We start from the raw sequence: 27,727 nt of genomic DNA on the forward strand, positions 1-27,727 counted from the left end.
GGCCATTGTACATGGTCATGCAATATAGTACCTTCATGGTAACCATATCAGTGTGTTTCAATGTGAACACTTCTGTTTGTTGCTTCCAGCCTTTGTGGACGATTTGTATAGTTTTATCAAACATCATCTAAGGCCTCCCTTTACTTCCTGATGCTGATGTTTCTGAGGACTAGGTATCTTTGCTTCAGCATTTCAAGAAGGCTTTGCTCTTGCACGTCATTGTAGTCATGCCCCATTTTTGTCTTTCCTTGGTGATACAACATAAAAAAACATGATAAAAAAAGGTCTTTCTGAAAAGCAATCTGATAAGCAGGAGCAATGCAGTTTCTATCAATCTGTAGTTAAGACATGCTAAATAGTAGATCAGTTCTGTTAGATAACAGATGTGGATGTTAAAGATCACAGATTAGGTCACTGATCTTTTAGAGTATGTGGGGAAGGGACAAACCGATCATTTGACACAATAAAGCGTGAGTAGGAAAGACATTAATCTCTAGAAATCTTTTCTCTACCTGTGCCTAGATATCAATGAGTGTGAGATCTTTGGAACGTGCACCCAGGACTGCAAAAATTCCAAAGGAAGCTACGAATGTTTCTGTGCAGATGGCTTCAGGTCTGTGGGTGATCAACAAGGGAAACAGTGTGCAGCTAATGGTATGTTAACTGATACTAAGATTGATTGCTACCTGGAAAGAGCAAGTGGAGTGTAGCAACTTAATGAATATAATCTTTTGGGGTTTTTACGGAAGGAATAATGAAAACCAAACTTTATTCTGAATGTATTGTCTGTGTATTCTACCCATTCCATAGTCAGGAATAGAAGTGTTCATCTCTGCTGCCAACTGTAAACATTAAAAATAATATCTTGATTTAGATGCCTGCTTGCCTTTCTATTGAAATTTTCTGCAGAAAAAAACCCCATGCTTATGCAGTGGCTGTCATCAGAAGGAAATTATTGTTGCCTATTCCTGAAGTTTAAGTTTTCTTAACAAAATAATGCATCAGAAGAAAGTTGAATTAAACTGGTAAAAGTCAAAGGCAGTTTGATGACAGATTGCCATTCATTGTTCATGGGCTGATGCACACAAACAGAAGGGCATTGGACAATGTTTAATGTCAATCATTGGCTTTTTATCATACCTCACTGCAGTGGCTACATTGTGTGACAGTCATTGAATAGATAGAGAGTTGATACAGAAAATAATAGTAATAGAATACTGATAATGGAGATGAAGAAAATAGAAAAAAGTGACAATGCAGCAGTATTATATAAAAGACAGAAACAATACTGTATTTAGAAAACTACTTATACTTTGTATTTAGAAAACGACTTACACCGCTTACACTTTAGCAGCTTTAAGAGATACATGATAGAAATGTGCTGTACTTAGTCAAATAGTATAATCTTCAGAACAGAATGCCTGTCGGCAAAATTGCATGCTGCTAGAGGTTTTGAAACCTAAAAGTTATTTATAGTATGAGAAATGATACAAGAAAATGTGGTTTCCAGTCCAGGGCCTAATTGAGCAAATATTTACTCTTGAGCATGTGACTAGAAATACAAATGGGCGTTTACACCTCAGTTTCTGCCTGGCTGTCTCTTTATGTGCCTGTGTCAGAGAGATAATTCTTTGAAACTTTTCTTCATAGGCTTTATTCAGGAAGCATCTAGACACCCAAATTTTTCAAGGATAAGTGATAGAAGATGCTGAGATTTTTAGCTGATAACATCATGAAGTTTGTTGTGCTTAAAGTTCCACTGCTATTTAAACACTCTACCACTCTTTGTAGAATAAGCTCACAGCGCTTAGAAGTGAGGGCTTTTTTTGCCTATGTCTGCTGCAGGCCTGATCAGTAGGCATTTTCAGAACACATGTAGAGTATTAGGTCCCCTTTTCCCTGTAATACCACATGTATTGGGAATGCTGTCAATTTCTACACTGAATTATATGTTCATCACAGGATAGTCACTTGCCTTATTCTCCCAGTTAGGTGTGACTTGGAGTAAAAAGGAGTGTGTTCAAATGAACAGCTGATAGGAAATTGAGCATTCTTAGTTGGAAAATGCACTGGTGAATGAGATTTTCCTTTTCTTGTCAAAGGACTAGTCATTTCTTACTGGCTCTGTGAAGATGTGATTGATGTAGATCTTCTCTGGAAGAAGAGTGGGATTTAAGTCCATGGCTCTCAACTTGCCTATGTACTTAGCAAAAGGGCCGAACAATTAAATTTTTCTTGCCAGCAAAATTAGCCAGGTGGGACTGATAGTCCCTATAGTCAAGTTAGAGTATTGAGGCTGCCCCCAGATTAACCCGTGGGTACGAGAACATTCGTGTGAATATGGAGACATTAGGATTTAAAGACTTCCAGGTAGAACAACTTGGGTCATGGCTCAAGGTACTGGTACTTTCAAAACTGTGTCCTGTACTTTGGTGGGAGGGAGCTGAACTGCATAGTGCATAGCTGCATTCTGGTTTTGAGATGAAGTGGTGATATGCCAACACCGTGATGTTGAAGAATTTTTGAGGAATTATTTCTTAATGATTATTACTGCACAAAATCTATGGTGAGAAGGATAGTGCTATCAGTAAGCATTTCCAGAGGGTTTAATGATTTTTCCAAAGCTAATAAATTTGAATGCCTCTGAAGCTTGAGAAGTAGCCCTGCATTCCTCCTATTATTTATGTAGACAGAACTTGTGAAATCCCAGTTTAGTTTTGACTAGAAGTGACTTTCATCTGTTTCTTCTAAAATGAAATACATTAAAATTCATGATTGTTTCCCAGGTAATCCTCCATTGTTACTGCTGCCAGATAATGTACGGATTCGAAGATACAATATCTCATCAGAACAGTACTCTGACTACATTGATAACCAGGAGCGCATCCAAGCTCTGGATTATGATTGGGATCCTGAAGGGATAGGCCTGAGTGAGTATGTGTAGAGCATTAATACTCAACCATGCAATGGTTGGTTGAAAAATATATTCCTGCAGTGTGGCTATTTAATTTAAGCTAGAAATCAAAATGAGATTAGACAAACTGGATGGGTCTTGCTTGACTGTGTCCCTCCCCTCATTCTTGACCACCAGTGTAGTCCCTTTTAATGCTTTAATTTAGTATAGCTAGGTTTTATTCACTTTTTTTCCTTTTGTTTTGGTGTGAGTTCAGCTGTAGAATTATGGGTTTTTAGGATTATGCAGTAATAGAGGATTACTATAAATGAACTGCTTCCTTTTCCTCTGCCTGTGACAGTACCCAAACCTGGCACAAGTCTTGAATTCCTTATCTGAAGCTCTAGGGGCCAGTAGATCCCTATATTAGCTTATATTTTTGTCTCTTTATTGGCTTCTCTCTGCTTCTGCCTTTTTCACAGGGCAGCTGCCCTGGACCATACTTGCTCCTTACAGTCATGAGAGTCTAAATTACTCTCAAAATAATGTGCAGTGGCTTCAGAGCTAAGATCTACTCTTGAAAAATGTGATGCATATTTCTTGATAATTCAGATCAGGATGATTCTAGGTGATGTCTTACCTATGAGGAATGGCTTAATCAAAAAATGGCTAAAAAAGAAACACACTGACACAATGTAATTTAATTGAACAGATGACTCCATGTTATTTATAAATGAATGGATCTGGTATCTTCACATAAGAACTTCAGAAAGATTAGAATTTTCCAAAACTATGGAATAACTAGACATTAAAATTATCTTTGTAATCTTTTTTGAAGGTATTGTGTACTTCAGCATACTGGGACAGGGTTCTGAGTTTGGAGCCATCAAACGGGCTTATCTGCCCACATTTGACAGCAGTAGGAACAATCCTACAAAGGAAGTTGACTTGAATCTCAAATATATAGTTAATCCCGATGGGTTAGCTGTTGACTGGGTTGGAAGGTAAGTGCACCGAAAAGCTAGAATACTGTTGTATGTTGAATGTGTCAAGGGTCTGATGAGGCAGTGCAAATCCACTTTTTTGTTCTTTATGAACTGTCTTAGAAGATATCTAGTCTCAAGGTAGTTCAGAAGAACACCGTAAGCTCTGTTTGCCCAGAGAGCAGGTTATTAGGTCAAGTGCATGTTGCTGACGGCACCACGTATTCTCTGAAGAAATGGCATTACTCCACAACTGGCAGATCAGTTGTGCATCGGTAAAGTGATAATACTTTCTGACATGGCCTTCAATTTGTAATCTGACATGGCCTTCATGTCAGATGAATCCTATGACTTTTGGAAGTTTGATGTTGCAATGTAACTGTTAAAGGATGTGGTGGACATGCATAGCTGCAGTTCATTTGATATACTGTTGAGAGGATCCTGATGTCTGTAGATAGTTATAATTAAATGTAGTCAGATTCTGTTTGAAGCTGAATGAACAGAGGTTATAGAGGTGAGTCAGTCATCTGGACACTATCGACAAATTTTGAATGTAATGTAGTCAATCGGGTGAAGAGGAAGGATGTTAAGATCATACTAAAGCATGATGTTTCTGGAAAGCTGAAAAATAAAAGAAGGAACTTGGCTATCTCTCTCCCTTTGTCACATAGTTATCAACTAAGTGGATGAATACAGTTCAGATGTGATCAATGTAGCTTCATTATATTAATTTTATTTGGGTTTGATTCAGCTTTTAAACCTTTACTTTTTTCCTTTTTTTTTTTTTAAAAAAAAAGTTCCTCTCAGATTGTATTTACTTTGGGAATGTTTTGTGTTTTCTATAATGCAGACATCTTTACTGGACCGATGCAGGGACTAATCGCATAGAGGTGGCAAAATTAGATGGACGGTACAGAAAATGGCTTATCTTTTCTTTACTGGATCAACCAGCAGCCATTGCTGTAAATCCGAAACGTGGGTAAGTAAGTACTATGGGGCTTCCCAGGACTGTTCTCAATGCTATTCATTACCATCCCCCCCCCACACACCAAATTTGCAGGAAAGCTTAAGGGAATGCTTTCCGAAGTTTTCCTTTGCTAATGTTAGGAAATTTGTGTACATGAGAAGTTATTTTAGGATTAGATTTCATATATTGAATATGAAATATGAATATATTATGAATATAGGAATATTAATAATATGAAATATGAAATTCATATGAATAATATGAAACTTATGAATAGAATTCATTGTATTGGTGACAATGCCAGGTAGGTCAAATAAAAAAATTAAGATGTCCTTTCTACAGTACTGTGTGCCCAGAGAGAATTTCTCTGTTATTGCTGAAATACGGAACTAAATGGGAATGTCTCTTTACCAGCTCCAAGCAATACAGACATAGCCTTCTTCAAAGTGCAAAGCAATGTAAAGCCACTGGTACGTTCAATAGCTGTGCTTGCTACATCTTGTATTATTAGCAGAACACCAGATACAATCATATGTGTTTCTCTCAGCTGGGAGTAAAGCAGCATGGCTCCAGGTGACTGGAAGTCACCTGGGCTCTTCAGCTTTCTTATGACTGATAGGATGTTCAGTGTTCACAGTCATTTTTCTTCTACTGAGAATAAGAAACCATCATTAAAACCACTCTCTCTCCAAATCAGGACGAAAGATGCAAACATTCTTCTTTTAGTGTTCTTTTGTACTCGAAACAAGCTTGTTCAGTGAACTTTGTGACTTTCTTGATCTTTATCTGCAAACTGATTGCTGAACAGCTTTATGTATCACAACTGACCTTTCCATGAAACTCTAAAGGATAGTCATAGTGACCAAATTCTGAACCTCTTTAAATTCTGGTTCTGTCCTTTCAGGCTCATGTATTGGACTGACTGGGGAAGACAGCCAAAGATTGAATGTGCCTGGATGGATGGACAGCAAAGACAAACCCTAGTTTCTGAAGACCTTGGCTGGCCAACAGGTCTCTCTATTGATTATTTGAACAATGACAGGATCTATTGGAGTGATTCTAAGGAAAATATTATTGAATCCATGAGACCTGATGGGACAGACAGAACTATAGTATTGCATGGAGGTAAGAACTTAGATGCAATTAAGGTAATAGTAACCAAGGTGTGTGCTAACACGTACTTGGGCTCCACACATGGGAGTAGCTTCAGGAGCTTTTCAAAGAGTAAATCTTGCTAGTGTTTTATTCTCCTTTGTGCAGGGATAAATGGCACATCAGGTTCAGAGCTCATGATGTCTGGTAACTAAATTCTCTGAGAGTAATTTCCATGACCCAAACAGGGGACAATGTGGGAAATTGGATTCTTGCTTTTTTAATGTATATTAAACAGTCTGCAGGTATAGTGATGTGAAGTACTCAGGCACATGAGGATGTATATATGTACCTCCAAATGTCTTAAAACGAAAGGATTGGATGATATACTTAAGCTGAAGAAGAACAGCAGTTTTATTGCTCCTGCTAGAGATTTGCTTGCTAATAGCCTGTTGTTTGGTTCCTTTGAGAAGTAGGCAGTCCATACAGCCTTGATGTCTTTGAAGGCCATTTATATTGGATAGCTAAAGAACGAGGAGAAGTCTGGAAGAAAGATAAATTCGGAAGTGGAGAAAAAGTGAAAGTGCTGACTGTAAATCCATGGCTTACCCAAGTGCGCATCTATCACCAGCACAGATACAATCAGTCAGGTAGGTAGTCAGTGTCCTGGTGAGCAATTCCTTGCTATAAGATCTAAGTTGGTATTGATGCCCTCAAAGAGCTTAGTAATATGATAATGCATCTATCAGTATGTGATAATATTAATTTCTGAAAACCTAAAAATAGAATAGAGGCTGTCAAGTGTTTTCTGCACACCCAATGTGAAAGCAACAGTTGAACACCACACAGTGCTCTTTAGAGTCTCAGTTCTAAATTATGACCCTATTCTTTCTCTTCTTCCCCTCCATCACAGAGTTGTCATAGAGGTGGTAGTGACAATATGAATTTATCCTGTAACATACAAAGTGCTGGCCATTTAATGCTGCTTCCAAAGGGGATTTCACTGTGACATGTCCACAGTAATCACAGGGGAGAATGTCCAGAGGAACATCCAGCATACCCCTTTTTAAAAGGTGTTTTCATAATCAGAAAGTTAGAAAGCTCCATACTGCTGGGAGTTGTTCAGTTTCTGCTTGGTGCTGCAATGGCTCCCAACAGCCATGGTCTCTCCCTTAATGTAAGAAAAGGCAGAGAGAAGGTTTTTAATATAAATGTGGTATTTGGGCATCAGTTGTTCTAAAAATGGATCTAGACTTCTTTAGATTTTTGATGTGTGATATTGAAGAGATACACTACTGACTATGGAATTGCTCTGCCTTACCTAGGTAATCTGCTGCATTGCTTCTTCAACTGCCTTATCACTTATTTATTTATTTTTTTTCTCAGTGCCTAATCCTTGTAAAGATGTCTGCAGCCACCTCTGCTTGCTGAGACCAGGAGGGTACACCTGCACTTGTCCTCAAGGGACTCGATTCATAGAAGGCAGCAGCACAGAGTGTGATGCAGGTAGAATAATTTGTCAAATTGGAAATGTAAGAAAAAGGAGGCTTCTCTTCTTGCAAATCTATTACTGAATTACACATATGGAGAGATGAGCTAACTGGTATGAGAGATACTGTTAAGTCAGGACATCCAGCTTTCATTCTCAGCAATCACTGATTTGTAGTCATCTCTTTGTGCATAATTGGTAAAATGGTTATAGATGCATCACTCGAACTGACCCAGACCCAGCTGCAAAATTGACACAGTTTCTGATTCTTGTTTGAAAATTCCATAATGTTTGACTGTAAGATTTTTCAAAGTCATTGATTTCAGAACTAGAGATTTTCTGAAAAAATATGGCTTGCAATTATGTTTACAATTCTATACAAGGTTTTATTTGATCAGTGTAACAGAATACAATAGAAACTTGAAACAATGCTTACAGTACTCACAGCATGAACAGAGGTAATTTCTAGATAATGATCTAGTACCTTTTAAGAGCTAGAATTTAGTGCTTTCTTGTTGCATTGCAGCAGAGCCCCCACAGTGCTTCCTGGAGTGCCAATAAAATAGAAGTGCTCAGCCTTTCCTGAGGAGAAAGAGCACACCACTGCAGGATTTCTATTTCTGTAGCTGAGAGTCTGCATCCTTAGCTGACAGTGATGAGGGTAGTAGCCAGATGTCCTTGTACTTGCCCTTCCAACATATCTCTAATACATTATGCTTTATCACATTGTCTGGTATCTTTTCCATGGTTAATCTTTTCTGAATGCTCTCCTTTTTGCATTGCACATGCTGTGAGCTGCAGAAAGAGGGGCTAGTAATATGATGTAATAATTAATAATTCTGTGTAGTACTGAATGGAATTGTGAAATACATGTTTAAATTAGGGATCAGTAACACTGTTGATTGCATCTGCTGTTGGCTGTTTATTGCTCTTAAAACACTACATTTCTTATTCTTTGCTGAAACTGAGTTACATAAAATGTCCAGGAATTAACAAATCTCTGCTTGATCTTGTTTTGACAAAAAGATGGATACAGCAGATAAGGTATTCAGTACTGTCCTCGTATTTGAACTTCAGTTTTTATCTTGACATTAAGCAAAGTGAGCTGTGACTGCCATAATTGAATATACTGACCAAACATAGCTTTTATATATAGCTTTGGTTTACTTGGTCCTTTCCCCATATTGCAGCTACTGAGAAACAAAGCCTATAAGATTTCTGTATTTTCCCTTTTTGTATTCCATTTACTTGAAGGGAGTTTTACCTGTAAATAACATAGTAGCAACAGACTTCCGCTACCTCTGACTGATAAAAAATTTATGACAAAAGTATTATGATCTAGTTTATCAGTGTAAGACAGACAGTCAAAGCTCTTACTGAAGGCTAGTACAACTTTTCATTTTTTTTTTCACATTTATTTATTTTTCCACTTGAGTCAGCATTAAAATAACATCAGAACCTTTATAGCTCTGTATTTCGGCCAGCTCAGGCAGCACTGGTGCTTGAGCACCTTGGGGCTCCTGGAGCACAGCTGAGACTGACGTGATGAACAGGTTTCTGTGCTACCTGGTGCCAAGCTGTCAGCCTGGGCTCTGTACTGGCAGAAAACTTGAGGACTTTGGGTTTCTCTCTTGTTCTCCCTGTCAGGATGTATGATAGTTTAGAGAGCCCTCCTGCATGTGCATTTCCAGCTACTGCTTTTCTTCATAAGTAAATGTATCACAGGTTTGCTGTCTGCGCAACTTGCAGTTGTTTGGATGGTGTAGTCTGGGACAAGGGGATAAAATATTGCTGCTTGCTGAATGGAGTTTTGAAGGGTTGTGGTGGGCTGCATTGCATGGGCAAAAGAAGGTGATGGGACATGCAGCTTTTGAGTTGTCTGTGCTTGATTTTATTAGGTAAGCTGTTATTTTGTGAGAAAAGCTTTTACTTCAATTGAAACAAGCTAATTTGTCAGAAAAATAAATGACAGCAACAAATGCATGTGGTATTAAGAGCAAAGTTTCTGAAAAGTAGCCTGTGAGTTTGCACACACAAATTCTGTAAAGATAAATAAAATGCTGTATGGTAGTATTTCCTTTGTTGAAAGTGTCTTGATAGCACATATGTGGCTTTCAAATTTTGCAGCTATTGAATCCCCTCCCACAATGCCACCAGCGTGCAGGTGCATGTATGGAGGAACATGCTATATAGATGAAAGTGATCTTCCAAAATGCAAGTAAGTCAGTATGTTGTTAGGGTAGTCCTGGATCAGATTGTGCCAGTTTAGTCTCACAAAACAGTTAAAATGTTTGAAGTGTGTTACCAATGCTTTAGATGATGTCATACATCTGCAGTAGCATGTCTGTAACAATCACAGAAAAATGCATATATGCATAAAAATAACAGCAAATAAGGAATGTAAACGCGTCAGTTTGGTAAAACACCAAAACCCAAAAACATTGAAAGGCAAACCTCTGAAGATTCTAGCAACAGGCTGTACCAAAAATTTGTAACAATGTAGTGCTCAGTGGATGCAGCTTGGAACAGCCAGTAGGTGCCACTGGTGCTTCACTAAAACCAAATGTTTTGGCTTCAGTGACTAGCTTTCTGACTCAGTGCTTTTTATTTCCACTTCTAATTCTATGAAGATAACAGACCTATTGTATTTACAGTCAGTGAAATATATAATTACTGATCATGTTAAAAATTATGACATGTAGATAAACATTACAGAATATAATAATAAAGCTGAGATCCTAGACTTAATAAAAGCCATTCAGTCAGCTGTCCTTCTTATATTTACAGGTGTTCTTATGGATACACTGGGAATTATTGTGAAATAGGATTGTCAAAAGGGGTGCCTCCTGGAACAAGTAAGCTTCAAGTATATATTACACTTCATATTTTGACCTAAGAATGTATAATATCTTACAATGATACTTGTTCAGGGTCGAGCTTATAATTCTTTGTACTCTTTTTTTACACTGAACTATGTTTGCTTGAATGTTTGCTTATTCTTCTGTCTTTGATAGCAGCAGTAGCAGTGTTGCTGACAGTCATACTAATCATAATAATTGGAGTGTTAGCGTTTGGAGGCTTTTTTAACTACAGGCGAACAGGCTCCCTTTTACCAGTGCTTCCCAAACTACCAAGGTATGTTTTAAAGGCTTTCGTAGCTGGAATGTCTGTGCACTGAAAATATATGTTTGTTCCTAAATATTTCTGAAAAGTCCAGTTTATTTGCCGTGTGCCCATTCTGATGGAATATGGGAAGTGCAGTGTTGCAGCAGTTCCACTGGATTTTGATTCCAAATGATATCATAGCTGATCATTACTTTGCAACAAAGGGCTATTGTAAAATTCTTCTGCATTCTAAACTAGCTTTTAAATAATGAGCAATATAGAAGACTGTTTACCAGATCTGAGACTGGATAGTCAGTTCAAAAAGATACAAAGCACCATAGTTACACCTGTTTCAGCTTTTTATGAAACTTTGTCAGAAGATGATTCCGGCAAAGAGATATTTTTAACATTGAAAGGCTGAAGTCTTCTGCAACACTGTATTTATCTGTTAACAATACTATGGGGCATGTATAGTGAATTTCTGTTTCCAATGCCTGAGAAATCTGAGTTTGCTTGCAGGCTCCTGCTACCCTGGCAGTCATTTTGTTCTGTTTTGAAAACTAACTTTGTGAAATATCCATTCAAAATACTTGATGCTTTAAATCAAAAGAGGATGAACAAAAATATTTATTATTATTTTATTTAAAAAAAGAATATGATGCTTCAAATATTTTAGCCTCAAGCAATTTTTTTTTTTTTAAACATAAAGCTGTATCTTCATGATCTTTGCACCAATTTTGCAGTAGTAGCTCCTAAATCATTGTAATCAGTAATGTGGAGGTAGCTGTAACTGCTTCCTCGCTGGAGGATTACACTGAAGTAAGTAAATTTATTTATAACTGTTGTTTTTTTTTTTGTTTTGTGGGGTTTTTTTTCAGTTTAAGCAGTCTTATAAAATCTACTGAAAATGGCAGTGGGGTAACTTTCCGATCTGGAGCAGATGTGAGTATGGACATAGGAGTCTCTGGCTTTGGAGGAGACTCAGCTATAGACAGAGCAATGCAAATGGTAAGGTTTTAGTTCTGAAATAATTTTTAAAAATTGTGTTCTTTTAATGTCATTTTCAGCTGATAGAGGGAAGTCTTTTATGTAAAAAAAAACAAAACAGTGAGATGATAAATGTGTTCTAGAAAAAGAATTGAGTGATAATTTCCTGAAACAGATTTTTGTAAATTGAAGGCAAGGATAAGTGTAGGCTATTCTTCAAAATAATGTGACTTTTTTCAAGATTTATATGGCAGAATATATATTTTGGCATATTCATGAGCTACACAGGGTATGAATAGGCAAATGAAAATATTGCAACAAGGAATTTTTTGAGGGCCTTTGTGTTCCATAAAACCATTTAAAATAGGTGGTTTTCAGATCCAGACTGTATGTTAGAAACTTCAAAGGTAAAACTCAGGCTTAACCAAAGGATACATCACTTTGCACAACAAATTATAATGCGACAGTGTTTTATTTTAGCAAGTTTAAAAAAATAATGTTTAATAGTTTTGGGGACATCATAAAGTGTAACTCTATTTCATCTATACAGTTTTGAACAGCTGAGAAATAGTATATGCTTCTTTTTCCTATACTCTATGCCTTTTCCACAGAAAAAACATTTTCCTTTTCACCATAAATACAATGTACAAAAGGTTTTTACTTACAGGAAACAGATCACAACTATTTTTGAATAATAAGCACTTGCTGCAAAGTCTACACTGGAAGCTCCCTAAACTTTTAAAGATAAGTTACAGACTTAACTGACAGTAAATTAATATGAAATGAAATAGGTAGTGAAGATAAGCTCACAATATATGTATATGACCTTTTTCTAGATGAAGAAACGCACTCTGTTAAAAGTAGACAGCTTGCCTAATGAAACTACCATATGAACATTTCAGTAAATACTGGGAAAATGGCTTTAGGCTTGAGTATTACCTCAAATCTTTTTCATGCATGAAAACTTAATGGTACTTTCCATTTTCTGGCCTAATACTGATATGCTCAAGTCCAACTGATGCAATTTATGCACTGCAAATAACAGGTGTGGAGGTCTGGATAAAGGCTGTTTCTACATAAGTGGCATTAATCCTCATGTATTTGGAATAAAAACAAAAAATTGTATAGCTCACTGCAAAAGAATTCAAAGGCTTTGGTTTATGGCAGCAAAGAACTCTGGGCTATGCCTCCTAAAATTTTAATATCACCTGGGCATTTGTAGGTACTAGAGGACTATTTTTCAGTGTGGCTCTTCTTACCCAAGATAGGCTAATTAGAGGAAGCTGACATGAGTTCACTGTATGGTTATGAGCTATACTCTGATAGCACGAAGCATTAAGCCTTATGTCATGAAGCAGTAGCTTGTAGAAATGAGGTGGGTTTAAAGAACTAGCTGATGTACTGTTCCCATGTTATTCCCCACTATACCTGTGATGGGGCTGTGACAAGGAGCAGGACAAGTGGGCCTGGGTGGGGGTTTTGCTTTCATTATACTTGTACCTGTCAATGCTGGCTAGCCCTAAGTGGCTATCCTTATGCAGCACAAAATATTTTCTGGAGAAATACTTGGTACCTTTGCCCACTTGCTGTGGTGGTAGCTGCAGCTCAGGATTTGGCACAATGTGTGTGAAGCAGTTGCTACTCACACAGTCATCTTCATGCATGGGCAAAATATTGATTTATAATAAAAGATATGCTAAAAACTCTGAAACATTTTATTTCTGACATAACTCATAATTACTGCTTTGTCTCAAATAATATAGCAGTCTCCCTGCTGAGACAGAGTGACTAAATCCCATTCTGTTATATGTCAGGTAGTGCTTATTAATTTGTATGTCATTTTGAAGTCTCTAAAATGAAATATTTAATTTAGGATTATGCTTCCTTTGGTATCTTGTCCCTGTTTAAGGTGTGATTTGTGAGTCATCTTTCTTCATCACAAAGTACTTCAAGTCAGTTATTGAAATGTTGGGAGTTTTTTGTCCAGCTAGGAAATAGGATAATATTGGAACAATCAATAGTCCGGGCTGCCAAGTTAGGGATTAAAATAATGGATGGTAAACTAACAATATGATTTTAACAGATGCTAGATTTTGTCTAAGCCTATGTAAAAGTAAACATGCATTTTCCCTGAGATGAAGAATTGGATTAAGACTTAATTTTTAATTTTAATTTGACTCTTTTTATTATTTTATTTTTTGGTCTCTATAGAATGAAAACTTTGCAGTGGAGTCAGGGAAACAACCGATCACATTTGAAAATCCAATGTATGCAACCAGAGATGGTGGAGCCAGCACAGCCAGCGCAGCTACAGTTGTTCGGCCAAAACATGTAAGAGAAACTTATGCTTGACTTGCACTTTTCATTTTGATTTGTGACCTTCTTTTCTCCTTTGAAGAACATTAAATTTCCTTCTCCTACAGGCGGCAGCAGCTGGGAGTGAGGAAAATGAAAATTTTGAAAATCCTGTGTATGCCTCTGCAATATCTGCTAGTCCGAAGGAACCTCCGCAGAGTACAGATGCACCTCAGGTAGGACAGAGAAATGCTGTCTTGTTTGTTTTGTATTCTGAATCGGGGAGATTAAATTGTTAGGGAAGCTGCAATATAGTTTCAGTTCTCTTTAAATAATGCCATGGAGTTGCACATAATGTGCATCAAGTCCGACTAACTGAATCACATTTACAAAAGTTCATCAGGAACAGTTTGATAAGAGAATAGCAGCAAAAAACATAGAATTGCCCAGGGCACACAGTAGAAGATCTATCTGGACTAAACCCTCTCTTCTTCCTGACCCACCCAGTTATTTTGGATTGAATAGATTGAAATAGAGAGTTACTTTTCACTGTTTGTTGTGCTTTGTTTTGAGGACAGAAACTGGTCTGAAAATTATAATGTAATTGCTGTAAATGTTCATTGGTCCACAGCAGAAATTACTATAACTAAGGCTTTGCTTCAGACTTTTAACAATTGTTTGTTAAACAGTTATTGAATTATACCTTGATAGAAGCAGCAGAGAGCGTGTATGAAAAGGAAACCCAAGAAAATTACAAAACTACGTTTGTAGTTACATTACATTACATTACAAATGGAGTTACAGTTTGTTTTAAAACAGGGAAAACCCAGGAGGCCTTTTTGGTACAGAAAATTGAAATAAGACCTTTAGTCAGCATACTGTCAATTTTCTTTCTTTTTTTTTAACTCACATTTATTTGTAGCTTTACCCATGTTTAAAAGTTCTAGCAATGACATTTAAGACACTTGTTGTGTGCTATGTGTTCTTGCAAGACATTTTGAAATAAAAGCTCTGCCAACCTGTTGTAGTTTCATGTCCCATTTCTCTTGCAATGTTTTCAAGACATTTTTCCTCTTTGGTCTATTTGTCTGGAATGATAGGCTTCCTAGAATTAATTTAGTCACTTCTGGCCTAGCCTCATGAATACTGCTTTGTGTGAAATCCAGCAGGAAAAAGAAGTCGGGTCCCATGCTTAGAATTACGACATAGTAAAGTAAGAATATCCAGCTGAAATCACTGATTCAGCAGTCAGTGCAAGTGAAATCAAATCCAACAGTGATATCTCTTTCCAAAGAAGTTGTGAGAAAGGTGTGTGAAGTTCTAATAATTTTTGTGTTACAGGAATCAAAGTGGAGTTTCTTCAAGAGAAAAATGAAACAAAACACTAATTTTGAAAACCCAATATATGCAGAGGTATTCCTTAATTTTGTATAATTCTATTTTTCAGCTACTATACTGCTAGACTTTGTTGTTGCTTTCATAGGATAAAGATTATGGGTAGATTATTCTGCTTTTAAGTGAAGCAGCACAGAAATTCCAGGTCCTTGACCAGCACAGGTCAAGGTAGGACTGAAGTGGTTTTGAGAAAAGTTACAAGGTCTCGATCAGAAGTTGTTCAGCAGGCAACTCTCTCAGGCAGCACAGCTGCATTGCCCACATCTCTGCCATCCAGCCCAAGCAGGGTGGCCAGCTCCTGCTCTGGGATCTCAGGTGCTGGTTTCAGCTTTCTGGTGCATTCTGGCACAGTCTGGGGTCCAGTGCAAGTGGGAGGTGATTGTATTGCACTAGGAGCGAAGTGTCTGTTTCTGCCTTCTCAGTCTTGGCTTCAGCACTGCACAAAAATCCAATAGCTCTGTGTACTGCAGCCCTATTTCTATACCAGCCCTATTTATTTTTTTTTTAATCTACATACTTGGATGAGACAGTTCTTTTAAGATGGTGTGCCAGTGGGTGGTATGTGTGCTGGAGGAATTCTTCCCTGGCTTGTGCACAAAGGTTTGGAATTCTGCTGACTTGACGCAGTAATTCCAGCCCTTTTCACCTTACAGTTTAAAATTGCCTGATGGCCTAAGTGACTTCGGAACCTCAGTGACTAAAACTAGCTGTCATTTGTGAAGAATTTAGGTTTCTAATGCTTGAACAAGGTGAGAGAGAGAGTTCAGGAAGCCAGAGGTTCATCTCCCCAACACTAATGAATGTAATTATTTGCAAACAGTAGTAGTGCCAATGTTATCTGTGCTCATGTATGCGCGTATAGACATACCAAGCTACTCCTGACGTTAAGCATTAAAATAGAAGTCCCAGCATGTAGAGTAAGTGTGCAGTAGTTTATTTACTCAGCTGTACCATCTGAGGTGAAATTAGCATTTGATTTTGTTACAGGCAGTGATATGCAGAAATAACTTATACCATGACACTTGACTTTAGCAAAATAACTTGGATATTTATTTAGCATTTCTGAAAGTTATGGTTGGATATTTTATACATTAGAATGTAAACATGGATTTTATGATTACTGTTTCAGATGGAAAAGGAACAGCAACAAGACACAGAAAATGTCCCTACCCCTTCTCCTTCACTGCCTCCCAAGATTACTCTGAGAAGAGACCAACCATTATCTTACACAGCAACAGAAGACACGTTTAAAGACACCGCCAACCTTGTTAAAGAGGACTCTGTGGTATAACTAGGTAACTGATTTAGGGAAAATTAGACACATCCATTTGCACATATATTTTTTATAAACAGAAGAGTAAGGTTCACATTCAAATGCTTTATAAAAATATATATATCTCTTAGCCAATGGCTGGATATGTATGTTGAAACTATGCCTTGTTTTTTTGACAAATGCCAATTTCTATTTTTATGAACAATTATCGTGATGTACTATATGTATATCTTTGCACTGAAGCTGTCTGAAAGTAATGTTATAAATATATTGTACATTTGTAAATTTTTGAAAGGTGATCTTGTTTGGTGATGTTGCTAGTAGAAATCTGTATGGAATTGGTTGTATCTTTAGGGATAAATTCACAATATAAATGCTTAAAGTAAAAAAAAAAAAGAACCAAACAAGGCAACTATAGGAACATTACTGATTTACAGCATCTTTAGAGTATATAACAGCACCTTTTGAAACTTCTGCTGGTGCTTGGGGCATCTTTCCCACCTATTATATATACTACTCTATGTAAAAATGGATGTCTCTGCTTATCTTGTGTTAAACAAATGACGGAAGAGTCAATATAGCATCATTTTGCTGAAGGTGCAAAATGTTTTTCTTCCAATATTTTAACTGCTATAGATAAAATAATTTCCTCTCAATCCACAAAACACATACTTTTTCTCAAGGTTCCAATTAACACCATTCCATTAATAGTGTTCCTGAAAAGATCTGATATATTTAGATTTTAGTGCCATGACTACTTAATTTAATAAGATTTTCTCTTGCTCATCAATGGAATAGCTCTGTTCTTGGCTTGAGTCTCTGGAAGTAATTTGGACTATTAAATGAAGTAGCTAGATTTCTGTAGCAGCTTATTTCCAAACAGCAAAATACGAAAGATGTTGGTTCATTTAAGAAATTATTCAGGTGTTTTAATGTGAAAATTTAATTTTATTGACTATTTATTTCCTGAGATGAACATTAATAGAAAGGGAAACAATTTATACTAATAGCAGTCCTTGTAGTTATTGGGTTATTTCTGTACCCTCCATCAGAATATACTGTATATCTTATTAGCTTTTCTATTGATCAGCCAAGGTAGTTTCCACAACATGAACCATGTGAGGAAACTTTGAGTACTGCTTCAGGAGCATGTTATTCAGCATTCCTGCCTAGCTACTCATATAACTTAAAGATTCCTGAAGTTATAATCACTGCGACTTCTGCTATTTGATTGTTTTATATCTGAGTTCTCAAAATATTTACTATTTCTAATTAGAATGTTTATAATTACTTTGTAATGTACTTTGATTAGAAAAGATAACTGGAAAATGATGCTGCTGAATAAATCTAATAAATGTATTATTTTATCACATTCTTATTTCATAATTTGTGTCAAGGCTTTATGTACTTTTTTCAGTTGTGGAGACTTCAGTGCGCTCTGAGATGAAAACAACAGTGTTTTAGATAAAGTCAAATAAGAATAGTGCTTACTGCTTCACACAACTGTTAAAAGTTCTTGATAAAACATCACTGACATCATATCACAGTAAAAACTGCCCCATTACACATATTAAATAAACTGGCCCTTGAAACAGGAAACTCTTACTATTGATTGTAGGAGACTGACTTTCAGTATAGTATGGACACAAGCAATTGAAGCCTTAGTTCAATTAACTTGCACATCTAAGCGCTTTAAAAATTCCTTAGAATCAGCTTACACACCTGTAAGGCTATGAGAAAGGATGGCTTTGAAAGACAGGTTGCTGTTCTTAAGGAACAATGTTTCACAATGTTTTTTAAAGAGAGAAGGCAGGGCTAACATTTCCACAAGTCTTGCCTCCAGCTGATACCATAAGAAAAATAGCATTGCCTTTGTGAATAGTCTTTGTCAACCTGCTACTTCCCCCCCCCCCCCCACCCCCGGTAATTTTAACTTTTCAGATGTGGAAGAAAACCATCCCTGGGATATTGATGATAGGTAGAATGTAGATTTATTGTTTAAAATTCCTGATGGTGAAGGATTCCTAAGCTTCAACTGGGCCTCTTCCTCTCAGTAGCGACCGTAGTATACCCATCTGCTTATCTAATACCTGTTTTTTGTACTTTGTTCAACAGAAGCTTTAGATTCTATTCCTAACTTTGTTTTCTACTTGTACTCTTTTTCCCTTATGAGGACTGTCCCTGCTTGGATTCTTGAATTCTGGACTAATTCTGCTTCAAAGAAGGCTGATTTTTAGGGATTTCAGCAAGTCTCATAATCTGCCACTATATGGTTGATAAATTAGACCATTAAATTTTTCATGCACATTCTCTTTACAGCTGCCAGGCCAGATAGAGAGAACTATCTCTCTTACAGGTATTTATCATGAAATAAAGTAAAATAAAATTATTCTTGAAGCCATTTGGCAGAGAACAGAACCAATGAAATACTTACAGGTTACTAAATGCTTTTTCTATTCTGTCCCTTTCTTGTGCATGTACAAAAAAACCCCTGCCCTGTCCCCTCTTACACACACATAGAGTGATGAAACTCCTTTTCTTACATTTGGAGTTCTGACCTGCACATGGTATTTTTGTAAGCTTAATTGAATTGCACATTAATGATTAATCACCAGTGCAGGTCTTCAGCAAATAAAACCTTTACCCCTTCAATTTTAATATCTCTAGGAACACCAGTTTGTGAGCCTCTGGCCAACAGCTTAACAGACAGGAATAGTGTACAAGAGGCACAGTAACCTCAACTAACACTTTGTTGTTCTTAACATAATCTTTGTACAGTTGAACTAATTTGCCATAGCAATATGTTAATGATTCTGTTTCATATAATGAGTGAAATAATCATACATCTAACTTGCAGAGCAAATTGAGGATGAAAGAAATGTAAATGCATATTACTTTTAATACTTTCCTCATATAAGAAACTATTACTAGGGAGAAAGTTTAAATACAAGTTTGGATACTCTGCATATTAACAGAGTACAGTGTAGTTTTGATTCTTCTCTGTAATTTCATATCTGTAAAATAACTTGTTTTATTTCTACACAGTTGAATAATCAGGTGATTAGATGTGGTCAAATACTGCAATTGTAAGTTTTGGAATATGTTGCAATAGCTGGGCCTTATCATTTGTTTTCATGTCTTGTGTTCAGCAACTTGTGAAGTTTAGCAACTCCTGAATAGATCAACTGCCCATGAAATAAATGACTAAATCTGACTAGATACATTCTGTAAGGTACATGTAAAAGATATATGTTCTGAAAGACCATTGTTTTATTTCAATTTCACTAGCAGCCTGTATGTTGATGAAGTCTACTTGAAAACCTGATTCTTGCAGTGAATTTATTTTTCTTATTTAAAAACTTGTTATAGGGTGAGTAGTATTGACTACCTTTGTAGCTGAATATTTTAGGAATGGAGATCCTACAGAGGTGTCACTTCTGAGCATAAAAAATGATCTTCAAAACCATGCTGGATTTACAAGCCTATCTGCAAACTCAGAAATTCCAGGTAAGGAGGGGTGGGAGGTGGAGAAAGTGTCTTCTGAAAGAAAAGCAGTCTAGTAACTGATTAAGAAAAGGATGTCTGGTTTTGACAGGATTAACATTTATTTCTGCAGAGCTGATACTGGTTTAATGCTAAATGTTAATTAGAACTCCAGGAACTGATCTCCCACTAGCTGCTAGAGCTGGAAATGTCGTACACAGCAACATGTCAGATAAACAACTTGGGGCTTAGGAGAGGAACAGCCAAAAGAACTTTGCATCCAGCTCTGTATTGTGTCCTGGGGTGCTTTGCTATCAGGGCATGTGCCATGCATTTTATGACCTGAGAAATATCAGAGTCACACAGTCATTTTTAATGATCTTTGAGCTTTTATATCTGTGAAGAAGAAAATAAATTTGAAAGCATTTATATGCAAAATTCTCTGTGAGGGGATTCTTTATATTCAAAGTTTTGGCTACAGTTTCAAGTTTGCTTTTAAACAACTAGCTCGAGTACTGAGAGCAGTTCAACTACAACAGAGCAGAGACAAGAATGCCTGCAGAACACCCAAGAGCCCAGCAAACAGAAACCTCCCTGGCCCATATTGTGAGCCAGATGTTCTCCACAGTAAGTGCAGCATGACTCAGCATGACTTTTCAGGTATCCGTACGCCATAAACAGCATATGGTCACCCCAGTTCATTCTACTTGGGCATTCTACCTTTAAGTGTGGAGGGACTAAGGATGGTGGCATGACATCACAACTTGCCAATCTCATACGTGAACTAATAGCACAGGCCTTATCTAACATAGATATAGTCCAGGACAATCAGCAATGGGTTCTTAATGAATGTTAATGAAGTTCAGCAAACATTCGCAGAATCACAGATTGGTTGATGTTGGAAAGGAGCTCTGGTCCAATGCCCCCTGCTCAAGCTGGGTCACCTAGAACAGGTTGCCCAGGACCATGTCCAGATGGCTTTTGAGTATCCTCAAGGATGGAGACTCTACAACTTTACTGGGCAACCTGTGCCAGTGCCCAGGCACCCTCACAGTAAAAATATGATTCCTGATCTTCAGCAGGAACATCTTGTGTTTCAGTGTGTACCCATTGCCTTGGGTTCTGTCCCTGGGCATCACTGAAAGGGGCCTGTCCCTCTGACTTTATAGCCTTTCTTCAGATATTTATGTAGTCCGATAATAACCGCTCTGGGCTTTTGTACAGTCCTTTTGCTACTTACATTCAACAAAGTATTTTTCTCTGTAGGAGTCCCTGATCTCAGGAGTCAGTCCCTTCAAATGTCTTAAGAGGTATGTGTTGATGACATGAATTAACTATTCCTGCCTTAAAGAAACCATGCTCAACAATGCTTACTTTCACTCCAAAATGCTGCATCTCTATCATAAAAGAAGAAAAACCAAAAAAAGACCAAAACCAGTGACCATTCTTGACCATTTAATAGCAGCATAGCCATTAAACATAAGTAAGTTATAAGTCTGTCACATAGAAATTAATACTTGAGACTTGGATTATTCAAATGTCAGAATAATTTTGAGATGTTCAAGTTAGCTTCATAGCAGTGTACCCGTCCTGTAAAAGCACAGCAGTCAATTAACTCTGAGGGGGAAAGAAAAGCCCCGAAAAGCAGTGTCAGGTAGATTCACAGCTTTCTGTGTGTTTTATTTTGGACTTATGCAAAGGATGTAGCAGCCAGTTGCATCTTAGCTGTGTATTAGTTACTAAGCTAAAACAGTCTTTAAAAACCTGACTGAAGTGAATACTGTTGTCTGGGGTTTGCTTGAATGATCTACTCTGTACACTTGGCAAAATTTGCTGGAGGCCTTGTGCAATGCCTCTAAAAGAGTATTGGTAAAGTATTAAAAGAGAAATTATTTCACCTGAGATACAGGCCACCATACTGGGTTTTATTATCTAGATCCATTCCAGTATGTGGGCTCCTACTATGCACTTATATTCCTGTGAAAATCAAATAGTCTGTATAAAAGCAGAGAGTCTGATTTTTGTTGGTTGGGGTCTAAAGGTCTGAACGTGATACATGGAATCAGTCAATGCTTCTGAAGGTATTAGCTTAACCCTGTGTATTGATAATACTGCTTTACTATGCTATAAATTACTTTACAAACTTTAGATAAATAGTGACACTTTCAACAGTTTGCTGAGCACAGCCAGCGCCTGAAAGGCAGAGGCCGAAAGTCCAGCACTGAGACTTTATAAAGAGTTTCTCAGACTGAAGTGAGAGCGCCAGCAGTGGTTATCCTCACTGAGAGTGTGCAGCTTTCCACAAGCTGGAAGAAGGGACCTGCCAGAGGAGGTAAGTTCTAATAATTATGTTGTCCTTGCCCTAATCACTGGATTTAATAAGTGTCTGGAAGCCTCATGATGAGGCCAACAGTGTTTTACAAGCTTTGAGAAGAAAGTCCTACTGGTAGAAGATACGTGTTTTGTTGTTTTAGCTACTTAATTAATTAACAAGCCTATTTAATATTTACTGTAGCTGTGTGTTACTGATGGTAGTTGCGGTGCTGCAGTCCCTCTTGGCAGCCCTTAATAATGTCTAGTCTGACCTATCAGTGCTGAGAAAGAAACGTGTATTGCCATGGCTTAGTATGTTTACTTTGCAGATTATTTACCACCCTTTGTCAAAGCCAACACTTAATTCTTGTTTTTAACTCCACTCAAAGTAGAAACCCCAGGCACTAACTTCCTCTTTGAGGCACGTTCACAGGGGTGTATGATAGTACCTGTGTAGCAGCTCTAAGAAAACTGGCTGAAGTGACGAGTGTTTAACTATTACAGTCAGTGCAATTGTTGTGTGCACTGCAAAATTTGGACTAATTCAGCCATGCAAAAATACTCCTGTTTACTAGATAAAGGCTGAAAAAAATCCTGCCACCAGCCATTTTTAATTGTGTGGGCTGGATTTATTGTCAAGAAAGTTCTTTCTGGTACTAGTTAGCACCTTCCTCCCCCAGCTGATATTTTTCAACTGCACCAAAAAGAGTCTGATAAACACACCTGGGAATGATCTGGTTTTAATAGACTGAGAAACTAGATTTTTAAGAACCCTGTTGGTGAAAGCAAGGGAAAGCCCAAAAGATTGCTGGAGAGAATCTCTGAACTTGAGAAATGACAGAGTGAATGCTTTTCATCAGGGAGATGAAATATGCCTCTGTGGAGAGACACCAGAACTTTTAGCTAGACCAGATTTGGTTACATTGAATAATTTTTTTTGGGAAATTACCTTGCCACTTAGCCTTGCCAGCTGTCTTTTTGGTCACAAACACCACAGCCCTGGCAATGCTGTTGGGGTCAGCTAAGTTCAGGTTCACTGTCTTCAATGAGAGTAAGGAGCAGGACTAGCTCTTGGCCTCCTTTTTCTGTGACACATGCAGCAATGACACAAACTCCCCTTTAGTCAGGCCATTTATCAGTAAGTTTCCAAGTCCACTGTCAATACCTGTCATGAACACATGCTTTCCATTCAGGTTTCTCACTCTGTGACTGTCTCTAATGAGCCAGTACATGGCAAGGGAAAGTATGGAAGCCAGAATTGCTATGTGCAGTGAGTCAGAGCTACAAGCAAATAAACTAATGATCTAGAAATGCAGTGAAGCAAATGTGCTCAGCTAACCCACCAACTTCCTCAGACGCAATTCCCGTAAGGACCTTTTTGTCTGATTGCTGCCCTTCCAGCTCACTGCAAGTTAGAGGAAAGCAGAGGTGGAAGATTTGGCACAACGTGATCGGTATCAATGAATAATACGTGCCTTGGCAAAACCTTCCCTACTTTCCTCTACAATAGATTTCCACTGTTTTCAAGCTTTGCTGACTAACCTTTCTAGTCAACCCTGTCCTTTCAGGATGTTTCAGACTGAAGGGAATGACTGTGTCACTTCTCACAATATCATCTGGGTTTTTTTGTAGACATTGGTGATTATTTGTGCTGATACTGGAGACAGGAATTCCTCTGTGAAGAAAAATAATTCTTTTTGACTGCCTTTATGATGACACCAAGACTGCTCTTCTAATCTGTAGCATGGAAACAGAGTGACCCTATGAAAAACCAGAAAAGCCTAAGCTGTAGTGGTGGGTTTGATAAATCATTTGTTGTGTGATGGTGAGTGATCTGCTCTCTGCCCATTAGAGAAGATAGACTTTGAGGCAATGCCTGAGTCTCCTGTCTCTTCCTTCATTGTCTGTTTAGGCAGCACACTAGAATATATTATGTAGGGTAGTATATTAGGCTTGGTTACTAAAGCCTGTCTGGTGTTCTTGTTCTTACTGTGTTCAGGGAGTGATTTGGATTTATTCTGATTCTAAATTTTGCTGTCACCTCACCAAGTAGGAATGGAAGGAATCTCAGGATGTGATAGTGAATGAATGTTGGACTCTCATTAAATTATTAAATCAGTCACATAGCTGGTAAATGATAACAAGTGACAACATTCATTGATACTTACTAATCGTATTTTATCCAGTTGGGTGGTTCAGTAGCCATCAGTATGGACTTCTGAGCTACTGATAAATACTCTCTGATTTTAAAATGTTAAGCAAACATGTAGAGATAACAGTTTGCTTCTCCTTCCACTACAATCTACAGGGAGGCTCCCGCTGATTTTTCTGGGGATTAGATTGGTTCCTGCACTGGTTATTTTAGCAGTCCACCTCACTGTTGTTTTGAGGCTGATGTAATCAGCCCCTCTAGTTCAGGTACTTCACTTAGATACTTAGCTTTTTTTTGCAGTGAATGCCCCTGTTAAATCTGACAAAGATTGCAGTGTTCCTGAATGTGTGCACTTTGGAATCATCATTGTAATGTTTCACTGAGTTGGTGACATTTATTTTGTGAGAGGACTCACAGAGTGTGTTTTGACAAAGTGCCATTAAAACTGCGTGAAAGAGCTCAGGCTAATTCAGGCTTCCATGCTGTAAAATAAAGTCTGAAAACAGGATGTTGCAGCAGCCGATCATAAATACCCCCAGTCCTTTTGCAGAGACGTGCCAGGCAATGACATTTCCATTGGCTGCTGACTTAGAATTTGGAGCTGAGCTAGACACACAGAGACAGAGAGAAGTTGCGACCAGCAGGCGTAACTCCGTGCCAATAAATCTCAGCAAGCTACTCAGCAAGCTAGTGCTGTGATACACCATTATAGGAGTCAATTCACCTTTTCCCAATACAAAATTAAATTAATTAATTAGAGACTTGGGGAAAAGATTAACCTAATTCAAAACAGGAGCTGCAAATCACACCTGCCTTCCTTGGCTGTGCTGTAGGAGGAAGCACTGGGCAGTGAGCTTACACTCCTGTAAAGCAGGTAAAATCTGAAGCTGGGCTCTGTGCAGAAGTCCTGGAGTGTTTATCCAGGATGCCTGCTTGGGTCTGAAAGAGAAACACCCGGGACTGCTCTGGGTACTGTTAGTCCCTATGTTTAGGTAGCAATAATTAGCACAGAAGTGCTGTAGGGGCAACAGCTGAAGCGGGCAGCACTGTGTGTGGAGCCTCTGCTGCTCTTCTTTTCCCTATAAGCCCTGCACCAGTCAGTGTTCCTAGGCCTGTAATCCCTAACTGCCTAGTTCTCCCTGAGTACCAGTGCTCCTTCTCTGATAACACATGCACATTTGGTACTGAGCACCATGGTGAGTTTTGCTCTGCTGGCGCCTTCTGACAGTATTCATTCTGCTAAATGATGCCATTGCTGCTGGAAGGAGTCTGGGATCAGAATCAAAGGAAATAATCTCAGTTAAAGTTTTCTTCCAAAAAAATTGTCCAGTTCCACAAATGTACAATGTTATGCAAAATATTTCTAGTTTGATAATTGCGGGGCACTGAAAAAGCCACTTGTCTTCCAGGGTCATATTGATTTTGCAATAGCTGCCTGGAGTGGCAGAGTGTGCTTCTATTGAAAATGTCAGCATGATATTTCAAGAGTATTGATATATCTTCATAAATATTGAATTCTGATTATTAACGTAGCCAGTAAATAGCTAAAGGCAAATTCTACTTCCCATTAAAACTTTGATATTTGCCTGGCAAATTGAGAACTCTCAGGATAGAGCTTAGCTTCTTACGCCTAGACAAGTGCCATTATAAAAGCAATTGATTTTAGAAAAGCAGCATGACTACACCAGAAAAGCAGCATGAGTGCACTAAGAGCCCTTTTAGGATTCTTAGACAACTGCAAAATACAACATCCTTCTGTTTCTCTGAACTAAAAGAAACTGAAGCACATAGACTGTATTGAAGTGGGGTGCTATTGTTCTACTCCCACAGCAAGTTTGCTTTGGTAATTGTGCCAAAGAACATCAGCTTGGGGTGAAATTTGGGATCTGGGTATGCTTTGGATTCCTTCATCTGCCCATGTGCTGGCAGCGCAAACCTCCAGAAGTCAGTGCTCTGCAGTGGGTTAGAGCAGCCTGACAGACATGCTGAGGAAGAACTTCCAAGCGAAAATTTAGGGACTGGCATTCTTCAGAAACAGCGCACATGTAGCACACATTGAAGGTTTGGTATTAGACAGTGCTCTGACAAATCACTCACCAGCTCTCCAGAGTCTAGGAAGTACAAACTTTAACAGTCATCCTGCCAGAGCTACAAAACCCCTGGTCTTCGGTTAAGAAATTGAACGAATCAGCAGTCACAAACACAGCAAATCTCCCACTCTTAGGGGAACTATTCCTGCACATGCAGGGCTTTGCACTTTTGTTTCATGGAAAAGGTGTGCTTTTTTGTGTGCTGTGTAAAAATGTCAGTGTGATAATCCAGTTTGGTGGTCAACAGATAACTGAAGATCTTTATTAACACTTCACCTTGAAAGAAATACCTCTCCAAAATCTCCTACTTAGCATTTTGCAGGGAGGCAAATGTAGTCTGGTATAGAGGGAGATAATTTTTTGGCATGCTTGTATCTTTCCTTTTATGGTTTGCACTTGAGATTTTTTTACCACAGCATTGGTAAAAGACCCAGCAAAATAAAACCCTGTAAGCTTATAGGTAATTGAAAATAAAAGAGTAGGGAAAGATTCCAGATGTCAGGAAGAACATTTGAGTTAGCATTTTATTCAGACCCTGTAGGTGCTTAGATAAGCAACTGTTGTTCAAATCACTTTAGAAAGGAAGGGACAGCACGTTCTCTTGTCTGTGCACTCAAAACCAAATGCTTAATTTGTCCTCTTAGCTATTCTGCAAATGTGTATAATGGGTACTGCTCACTATAGCAATAGACACGAGTTCTGTTTTGGTGCTATTACATTCTGAGAAGACATCTGCAAGCTCAGTGCAAGCTCCAGGTGCTCATGAGTTGCCTTCACCAGTATTTCCAGTGTCATAATATAGAAACAGCCGAAGTCAAACTCATAAGCTTATGCACCAAGACCCACATGGTGCTAGTTTAAAAAGAAATTTCACTGTAAATTCTGCGTCTGGTGGTGCTTTCTGATCACTGTACTTTGCTAGCTAGCACAGCCCCTCTCCCTGCTGTTGATAATGACTTGTGCTGTGATGCTTCTGCCTTAGGCACTTATTTGGTATTAATCTTATGTATATCCTCTATGCCTGCCTATCCTACCTAGGTTGTATAAGCATTGTTGGCTATATTTAGTAATCTACAGAGTCTTGGGGAACGTCAAGACTCATTAGGGAGAACTGATCTACCCAGCTGGGAAGGACTGATCTGTGCTTTGTCTTGAAACTAGCAGGAGTCTTTCCACTAGGAGTCTTTTAACAGAGCTTGGTTCAGACCTC

General features: G+C 38.1%; 3 protein-coding genes across 4 annotated transcripts in view; 2 read left to right on the forward strand and 1 right to left on the reverse strand.

Annotated features, from left to right (window-relative positions):
• The window catches only part of LRP2 (LDL receptor related protein 2), a 122,468-nt gene extending 104,617 nt beyond the window's left edge, over positions 1–17,851 (forward strand). The window contains exons 65-79 of one of the 2 annotated variants that reach the window (XM_065670450.1): positions 523–654; positions 2,787–2,930; positions 3,732–3,897; positions 4,727–4,855; positions 5,748–5,968; positions 6,409–6,585; positions 7,322–7,441; positions 9,552–9,642; positions 10,212–10,279; positions 10,439–10,559; positions 11,408–11,537; positions 13,728–13,847; positions 13,940–14,047; positions 15,153–15,224; positions 16,336–17,851. In XM_065670450.1, the coding sequence (XP_065526522.1) occupies positions 523–654; positions 2,787–2,930; positions 3,732–3,897; positions 4,727–4,855; positions 5,748–5,968; positions 6,409–6,585; positions 7,322–7,441; positions 9,552–9,642; positions 10,212–10,279; positions 10,439–10,559; positions 11,408–11,537; positions 13,728–13,847; positions 13,940–14,047; positions 15,153–15,224; positions 16,336–16,497 (1,961 nt within the window). In that variant the 3' untranslated portion in view covers positions 16,498–17,851. The remainder of the gene's footprint in view (positions 1–522; positions 655–2,786; positions 2,931–3,731; positions 3,898–4,726; positions 4,856–5,747; positions 5,969–6,408; positions 6,586–7,321; positions 7,442–9,551; positions 9,643–10,211; positions 10,280–10,438; positions 10,560–11,407; positions 11,538–13,727; positions 13,848–13,939; positions 14,048–15,152; positions 15,225–16,335) is intronic. The other variant, XM_065670451.1, reaches the window with a different exon arrangement.
• A 2,263-nt stretch (positions 17,852–20,114) lies between these two features.
• Positions 20,115–25,134, reverse strand: DHRS9 (dehydrogenase/reductase 9). The gene is given in 9 exon segments (XM_065670621.1): positions 20,115–20,244; positions 20,246–20,335; positions 20,337–20,358; positions 21,203–21,288; positions 21,290–21,359; positions 23,225–23,340; positions 23,342–23,411; positions 23,414–23,579; positions 24,961–25,134. Coding segments are annotated over 9 exon segments (924 nt in total).
• The window catches only part of ABCB11 (ATP binding cassette subfamily B member 11), a 65,152-nt gene continuing 59,645 nt past the window's right edge, over positions 22,221–27,727 (forward strand). Inside the window, exon 1 of the mRNA XM_065670454.1 lies at positions 22,221–22,294. The gene's annotated coding sequence lies outside the window, so the exon portion shown is untranslated. The remainder of the gene's footprint in view (positions 22,295–27,727) is intronic.

This window comes from Lathamus discolor, chromosome 3, assembly GCF_037157495.1.
Source record: "Lathamus discolor isolate bLatDis1 chromosome 3, bLatDis1.hap1, whole genome shotgun sequence".
Lineage (NCBI taxonomy): Eukaryota > Metazoa > Chordata > Aves > Psittaciformes > Psittacidae > Lathamus > Lathamus discolor.